At 56.2% G+C, this 8553-nt stretch overlaps 1 protein-coding gene across 2 annotated transcripts; it reads right to left on the bottom strand.

Annotated features, from left to right (window-relative positions):
• Positions 1–507: 507 nt before the first annotated feature.
• CYP1A1 (cytochrome P450 family 1 subfamily A member 1) lies at positions 508–7456 on the bottom strand. Of its 2 annotated transcripts, XM_088796829.1 has the most exons (8): positions 6336–7456; positions 5684–5923; positions 3158–4019; positions 2514–2640; positions 2336–2425; positions 2120–2243; positions 1887–1973; positions 508–1707 (listed from the first exon to the last, which is right to left on the bottom strand). In XM_088796829.1, the coding sequence occupies exons 3-8, from the start codon at positions 3992–3994 to the stop codon at positions 1422–1424; spliced, it is 1551 nt and encodes a 516-aa protein (XP_088652955.1). In that variant the 5' UTR covers positions 3995–4019; positions 5684–5923; positions 6336–7456; the 3' UTR covers positions 508–1421. The 2 variants fall into 2 exon arrangements, with proteins under 2 accessions (XP_088652955.1, XP_074184385.2); XM_074328284.2 differs by lacking the exon at positions 5684–5923 and having other exon boundaries at positions 3158–4022; positions 6336–7455.
• Positions 7457–8553: the final 1097 nt, after the last annotated feature.

Below are 8553 nucleotides of genomic sequence, written 5' to 3'. Positions count from 1 at the left end.
CTCTGAGCTGAGAACCTTTCCTCCCCCTACACTGACCAGAGCCTACCTGTTGGACCCAAGTGAGACAGTCTCTTCATGGCACAGCTGTCCCCCAAAGCCAGCACCCTTTCCCAGCACCCTCACCCCCACCCACCCCGCCCCACCCCAGCTCTGGGCCTCACCCTCCCATAACCATCTGGCTGGTAGAGCCCTGATCACATGAGTAGGAGGATGTGTTTGAGTTGGTTTCCCCAAGCAGCTTGGGAGGCTTTCAAAGGCAGGGACCAGGTTTTATCCACTTGATCCTCTAGTGCCTGGTCCAGAAAGCGCTGCCCATCAGTGTGTGGTCGGTTAGAGAGGGAGGGAGGCAGTGTCCCCAGCCCGTGTGTGAGCTGGCCGAGAGCAGTGGCTTCGCCTCCTCCCCGCCTCCTCCTCTTCTTCCCACAGTAAAACTTGTTACAAGACTGGGCACGGGGTGGGAATGTGGGTGAACGATAGCTTCATTCACAATTCAGGAACCTCCACCTATAGGACTTCTGGATAATATCTTTATTTAGCTCAGGAAGATGTTTCCTACATGTTTTTGGACACATGGGTATTTTCTATCCCATTCAATAAATTGTTCTTAAGCTCTTACATGAGAAGTGCAAACATGCAAATATAAATGCAGGCTAAAATGAAAAGCTCCTTGTATACAAACATTTTAAAAAGATGTGTTAATACAGGGCACTGAGAAAGGAGACCGGTAGAAGGTGACTGGATTACCATCCCCTCACTCCCGATCTAGTGATGGTGCCTGGATATGGGACCCCTCTGCTCTCTGCTCCTCCCGGGCAGGAACGAGGCCTAGGAAGGCCAGGAAGCAGCTGGCGACTGCCTGCATAGAGGACGTCAGTCCCCCTACGCAGTGTCCCAGACCAGTGTGGTCAGATTGCTCGGCTTTGTCTAAGCGGGGGACCACCTCTGTGTCAGTCTCCTGGGCTGCCTCTTCCCTTCACTCTTGATGGTTCCCGATCGGCAAAGAGGTTGGACAGATTCTGGTATGGTTTGTTCTCAGTGTTTCTCAAGCCAGTCAGCCCCCACAGAGAGCCAGCCAGCTGCTGGGCCCGGGGGCTTCCAGAGAACTCCTCAGAGGTTTTCAGAGGCCTGAGAACCTCCCAACCCGACAGGCCTCCTATCTCAAGCACTACTTCAGAAGGTGCCGTCAACGCCTGTGTGGCCCCTGCAGTGTCCACTGTCTGCAGTCAGGATGCAGAGGGGAAAGTCCAGGGTGGAGGGCAGGCATGATCCCTCAGGCTTGCCCATAGCCAGACAGCAAAAAATCAGCCAGACCAATATCTGTGGGTTTCAGGCCAAAGCTTAGACCTCACTAGGTCAGCTGCTGGCCTGTCCGGGAAGCTGGGCCAGGAAGACAGAGTCCAGGCTTCAGGGCTCTCAGTCCCCTAAGAGCGCAACTGAACCTGGAAGTGCTCACAGCAGGCATGCTTCATGGTCAGCCCATAGATGGGGGTCATATCCACCTTCACACCCGGTGGCACACTGAACTCCAGCTTCTGCAGCAGGATGGCCAGGAAGAGAAAGACCTCGAAGCGGGCAATGGTCTCACCGATGCACTTCCGCTTTCCCAGGCCAAAAAGAGTCACCTTCTCACTCAGTGCCTTGTCGATAGTGCCATCGGGGGTGAGAAACCGCTCTGGCCGGAACTCAGATGGGTTGTCCCACAGCTTTCTGTAATCAGAGTGTGGCAGCTGAAGTGGCAGCCTGAAGGCTCAGAAGCATCTAATGGGTTGCACCCCAGCCCACAGGAATAGGGAATAGGCAAGTGGCCAGGGTGCTGTCCCCTTTAGACCCTGCGAGGTCTAAAGCTCAGAAGTGGGTGAAATTTCCGCTGCCCCCTTTCAACTTACTGGTCATGGTTGATCTGCCACTGGTTCACAAAGACACAACGCCCCTTGGGGATATAAAAGCCACTCAGACTTGTGTCTCTTGTTGTACTGAGGAGGGAAGAAGTTCAGTCAAGCTCAGGGCCACAAGGAGATATCCCTGCCTCCCATACCACGTCCCTCCCACCAGCCCTGATCAGGTACATGCACTGACGTAAGGCCCAGTACCAGACAGCAGTGGATCCATGGGGCCTCACCTGTGGGGGATGGTGAAGGGGACAAAGGAGGAGTGTCGGAAGGTCTCCAGGATGAAGGCCTCCAGATAGGGCAGCTGGGGTCTGTCTGAGAGCCGGGGCTGCCGTGCCCTGCCAATCACTGTGTCTGCAGAGCACAGAGGACCAGACAGATGAAGGGCCACCCAAACCTTGAGCCAGGGCCCTGCCTTGAACACTTTGAAGGAGGCAACCACCTACCCAGCTCCTCCTGGATCTTTTTCTGCACGCTGGGGGCTGTCACTAGGTATAGGAGGCTCCAGGACATGGCAGTTGTGACTGTGTCAAACCCTGGCAAATGGAGAACAGAGGGAAAAGTTAGGTGGTTGGTGGGTCAGGGCAGTTGGGCGCAGGAAAGGCACCGCGGAGCAGCTCTTACCAGCTCCAAAGAGGTCCAAGACGACAGTAACAACTTGCTCATCCGACAGCTGGATATTGGCATTCTCGTCCAGGCTCCTGTCCTGACAGTGCTCGATCAGGCTGTCTGTGATGTCCCGGATGTAGCCCTGGGTAAGGAAGGCCCATAGGTGAGCAAGATCCTGATCCCAGACCTACCTCTCCATCCAGGCCTGGTTCCTCACCATCCCTGGCACCTTTGTCCAAGAGGTGACCCGCCACCCCCAAAGCTGCCATCCCAGCTTCTCTCTGCCTGTCCAAGGCTCTGTCCTGCCTCAGAATACTGGCAGCCCCAACTCAAGGGACACAGAGTCTGGTATCATTATCACGTGGATGTGCTCTTTACCCTTCTCTCTCTCAGGAGACCAGGAGAAGAACTTTTGAGCTCTTCCTGCTCCCCACAACTGGTGTAGGGTAAATACTGCTGTCTGATAAGATAGAAAGACTGGTCAAGAAAAAGTTCTATTTCCCTACCATGAATGGAATCCCCTCCACTACTGGCTTCAAAACCCCAGGGTGGAGGCTCCGAGAGCCTGCCAAACCCCATGCTGGCCCAGTTATCTCTGCCCCCCTGACACCCGACCCCACCTGCTCCCCACCACCCACCTGCCTCTCCCCAGCCTATACCTTTTCAAATGTTTTATAGTGTTCCTTGACCATCTTCTGCGTGAAGATGAAGAACTTCTCATTCAGGTCCTTGAAGGCATCCAAGGTATGGCCGGGCAGGTAACGGAGGATAGGGAGGAAGTCGCCTGGGTTCCCGGATGCAGTTATCTTCCCGAACTCATCAGTCAGGTTGACTATGCTAAGTAGCTCTTGGTCATCGTGGTCATAGCGCTGACCAAAACATATGGCACAGATGACGTTGGCCACTGACACCCCTACATACCTGTAGGGGTCAAAGTGTCCAACCTTTGCCATCAGCTCCTGGAACTTGCTGATGAGGTACTCGGCCTCCTTGCTCACATGCTCCTCCAGGTAGCAGGAGGACATGGAAGCCGGGTCTGAGGCGATGGAGAAACTCTTCAAGGCATTCTGGGCCAGGCGCCGGCGGGCAGCCCACACTGGTCCAGAGTCTGGGTTGAAGGTCATGCTGTTGCCACCAGAGACCAAGGTGAAGCTGTAGAAGTCAGGCCGGCCCTTGAAATCATCGCTCTGCCGCACCAGGGCCTGCCGGATGGTGTCCAGGCCACTGAGCACCAGCACAGGTGTGCAGCCAATGCGGATCTCCAGCACGTCCCCATAACGCTGGCTCAGCCGTGACAGCACCAGGTGTGGGCTCTTCCCCAAGGTCAGCATGTGCCCGAGCAGGGGCCAGCCCCAGGGCCCCGGTGGACTCTTTAGGCCTTTGGGGACCCGAGGCCGCCAGGCCCGGACCACCCAGAATACCAGGCAGAAGATGGCAGAGGCCAGGAGAAGCTCGGTGGCCGAGATGGGGATGGTGAGTCCGAACACAGAAAACATGATCAGCGTAGAGATGGTAAGGTAGCTGCTGAGAGGTGGGCAGGAGGAAAGATCAAGACATCAGAATGGGAGATGTGAGGAGCCAATGTCCTAAAGTGTCAGCGTGCTGGTCAAAGCTCCCTCCCTTTGAAGAGCAGTCAGATCAATAGATGAAAAGGAACTCTCCCAGAATCCTTAGTTCTCTCCTGCTCTAGGAAATCCTTCCAGACCCTGGGACAGGGTGGAGAGGGTAACGGAGATGGGAAAACCACTGCCAAAGCCATACTGCTCTCAACCCCAGCTCTCTACTGACCCACAGGTTAAAAGCAGCTGGAGACCAACTAGACTAAGGTTCTCAGTCATGGAAATCCAGGCCGGGGTTTTTGTTGGGTTCAGTTCTCAGTGAATGAATGAATAGTCTGGATCTTCCTCATTTGCCAATCATGGGAGAGCAGAGACTAATTGAAAGGCTCCCACCAGGCCCGGGCTGCAAGAAAACTCCAGATTGACATAATGGAGATTAGGAATGGATCTGAACTTAACCGAGGTTGAAACAAAGGGTGTGCAGATTCATGGACTACTCTCTCCAAGGCACTGGGCTCTGACTGGGATAGCTTCCTGGTGCCCTGGACTGGAGGGCAGGAGATCCAGTGTTCCAGGCTCTGTGGCATGGCCTTGGACTGGTCATTTTACCTTTGTGGGCTCCAGTGATATCACCCGAGAGAGGGAGTGGGACGTGATCTCTGACTCAGGGTGCCCAGCTGGATCTCAGAGAAGAGAAAACCCAGCTCTGACCAGGGGAATCTCACAGTCTGACGAATGAGGTTTCCCCACAGAAGAGCTGCCCAAGATGGGGAGCTTGTGTGGTTCCTACCTCAACCACTACAGCTGTCTGTCCAGGGAGGCTGCCTGGACATGATCAGCGCAGAGATGGTAAGGTAGCCGGATCCCAAAGCATACACACAAAGCCTTGACTCCCTGAGTGAACTGGGGACATTGCTAGGCCTTGGTGTGCCATGGTGTCCCCTTCCACACATTGGGTGCCCCAAGGACCTCCAGCTTTTATAAGATGTTAGGAGGCCAAGAGAGATGTGACTGGTTGAGTTTTCAGGGACTGGGGGTCCATCGCCCGGCAGCTGACAATCTCTCACACTGATTGTTCCCCAACAGAGGACAAAGAAGGCAGTTGAGGGGATATGGAAGGTCCCTGGGCAGCATGCCCAGGACTCCTGCTCAGATTGGCCTTGGTCAGCACATGTAGGCTCTGACAAGCCAGCCAGGGCTAGCTTTTAGATAAGGTGTGTACAGCTGGTAAGAATCCAACCTGCCTCCTCCATTCACCCTGACCACCCAGGGAGAACCCGCCCTCATCACACAGCCTGAGGAGGGACTGCACATGCTTCCAGCTTGGGCAGCTGTGTCCTTATTCCAGCCTCCCAGGTGACCCTGAGGGAGAAGGCCCAAGGCATTCAGAGTCAGTGGGGGTTAGAGCTGGAGCCTGGGCCCTGAGACGGGGGCCATCTAAGTCTAGAGTTCTGGTACTAGCTGTAGGACATTGAGCAAGTCCTGCCCTTCCTGTGGCCTCAGTTTCCCCTCTAGGGAACTGGACTGCTTGGTCATTAGGGCCACTCTTAGCCTTCTTTTCTGAGGAGCTAGACCAGTGACTACCTATATTATATTATATTATATCATATTACATTACATAATTACCTTATATTATATTTTATTACCCAGTCTTATAGTAAAATAAGACCGGGTCTTATATTAATTTGTGCTCCAAAAGACGCATTAGAGGGGGCCGGCCGGGTGGCTCAGGTGGTTAGAGCTCCATGCTCCTAACTCCGAAGGCTGCCCGTTGGATTCCCACATGGGCCAACGGGCTCTCAACCAGAAGGTTGCCAGTTCAACTCCTGGAGTCCTGCAAGGGATGGTGGGCAGCGCCCCCTGCAACTAAGATTGAACACAGCACCTTGAGCTGAGCTGCCTCTGAGCTCCCGGATGGCTCAGTTGGTTGGAATGCATCCTCTCAACCACAATGTTGCAGGTTGGACTCCCGCAAGGGATGGTGGGCTGCGCCCCCTGCAACTACAAAACGGGCAACTGGACCTGGAGCTGAGTTGCACCCTCCACAACTAAGATTGAAAGGACAACAACTTGACTTGGAAAAAAGTCCTGGAAGTACACACTGTTCCCCAGTAAAGTCCTGTTCCCCTTCCCCAATAATAATAATTAAAAAGACGCATTAGAGCTGATGGTCCGTCTAGGTCTCATTTTCGGGGAAACAGGGTAGGAAGACCTGGAGGTATCAAAGTGTTCCTTTTGTTAAGAGGGAAGGGGCAAGCCAGAAGCCGCCCGCACTCACCTGTGGCTGTGCTGAGCTGGGAAGAGTGGTCTCTGGAGCCAGGGACCCCAAAGAAGATCAGTGAAGGCTCTAAGGAACTGTCACCTCCAGAGTGAGGGTGAAGGCTCTGCCACCTTTATAGACGGTTTGCGGGCGTGGCCACGCCCCCTGGCGCTGCGATGGAACAGAGGGAGCGGCGGCCTGAGGCGGGATGCTCGCTCTAGGGTAAACCGGAAGTGGAGGAGGGGGCCTCACCGCGACAGGTGAAAACCCGCTATGGAGTCTCCTCATCCGAGTGTCGGCACATATAGGGATGAGGGCTGGGGACACCTGGGATCCCCTGTTCCAACGTACCCCTTGGACAGCGCAGAGACCAGCTGAGGAGGGTGTTTGGGGAGAAGTCCCAGGACGGCCAGAAGAGAGGGTATGGAGGGCCTCCATCCCCGGGCACGGGGACCCTTCACCCTCATTTTTGTACCCACTGGAAGACTGGGCGTGCAAGTGCCTCCCGCTAACTACTAGGGCACCGGGGGCCAGGCAGGCAGGGCGGGGCTGCCGTGGGATGACCTCCTTCCCCCGGGTTACTGAATGCAGGCTCGCGTGAGAAGCGCGGCGACCCCTGCCTCGAGGTCACCCGGGCCGGAAGGCCGGAGGCGCCGATGGGCTGCCCCTTCCCCCTCCCAAAGCCCCCAGAGCCCGGGAAACTAGCAGCAGTCCGCGCTCCCTGACCCAGCGGCGGGAATGGATGGAGAACTTGCAGTCTCGCGGAGCGCTCGCTAGCGGCCCGGCGCCGCCTCTAGGGCCACTTCTGAATGCTGCAAACCTGGGGTAGCTCCAGCCGGGACTCACCCGCCCTCCAGGTTCCCTCTTGGCTCCCGGGGTTGCTAGCGCTTTGGCCCGGCAGAAAAATAGGGGGACTGCGCGGCTTGCTCCCGGGGACCAAAGAAAAGGTTAGAGGAAGGCCCTCGGGCCGGGCAGGGGAGGGGGCCCAGGGACCGAGGCGGGGGCGCCCGGCACAGATGCCTCCCCAGGCTAGCGTGCACGCGTCTGGAACCTCCCTTCAGGGAGCAGAGGTCACGCGACAATCCCGGCCCCACCTGGCCGGGGGCGCGGTGCCGGGCAGTTGCGTGACAAGGGCCGCGCAGCCACTCAGCCGCCCAACTCCCCGGTCCAGGTGGGGTCCGGGCAGTCACGCAAGGCGGGAAGGGAGTCAGGAGGCGGGGCTCTTACAGGGCCACTCTGGCTGAGCTAGGGCGTGGAGGTGGGGATGAAGAGGGAAGAGCGGCGGAGCCTCAAGGGCGTGTAATTGAATGGGGGGGGAGCGGTGCAAAGGACCCAGGTTTGCGTGCGGAGCTGGGGTTTTGCCTGCGAGCGGGTGCCTGCGTGTGTCCGTATTTTGGGTCCACGCCTGTGGCAGGACACGCAGCCCCAGCGCCGCCCGGCTCGTTTGGCTGGCTGCCTCCGACGCTGTCCCGATCCCTTCCGAGCCTTCCCGGTGTAGGATAAAGCGGCAGGAAAAGCTCTATTCGCGTGTCTAGCTCTACCTGTCCTCACCCAACCATATTACCTACCCTCCACGCAGGGCTCCTCAGCCCAACGAATGGCACCGCCATCCATCCGCTGGTCCAGGCCAGAAAACAGCCTCGTCCTGCCCCCTCGCCTCTCACTCCAGTCAGATACCACCTCATGCATTGTACAAATATTTACCTAATGCCTACTATGTGCCAGGCACTGGCGCTGGTGATTGATATGCAAGTGAGCAAAACTGACAAGCTCCTGCTCACACGGAGCTTACATCCTATTCTGGTGACATATAATGCACAAAGAATGTCAGAGGGTGACTCCTACTACAGAGAAAAACAAAGCAGAGAAGGGGTAGGAATCTCAGGGGGCAGGTTGCAATTCAAGATAGGGTGGTCAGGGAAGTCCTCACTTGGAAATGACACTGAGCAGAAGCAGGAGTGTGGAATCAAGAATCAGGGCACACTTCCGCAGCTGTTTAGCTAAGTTGGTTAGAGCACGGTGCTCTTAACAAAGTTGCCGGTTCGATCCCCACATGGGCCCCTGTGAGCTGCGCCCTCCACAACTAGGTTGAAACAACTACTTGACTTGGAGCTGATGGGTCCTGGAAAAAACACACTTAAAAGGGGGGGGGGAGAATCACAACACAGATATCTGGAAGAAGAGTGCACCTGGCAGAGGGAACAGCAAGTTCCTTGAAAGGTCCTGCACCTGGTCC

Source organism: Rhinolophus sinicus, chromosome 3 (genome assembly GCF_057876585.1).
Source record: "Rhinolophus sinicus isolate RSI-liver-muscle chromosome 3, RSI-T2T, whole genome shotgun sequence".
Classification (NCBI taxonomy): Eukaryota; Metazoa; Chordata; class Mammalia; order Chiroptera; family Rhinolophidae; genus Rhinolophus; species Rhinolophus sinicus.
Note: the sequence above shows the minus strand (reverse complement) of the source record. Positions and strands in the feature narration are given on the sequence as shown.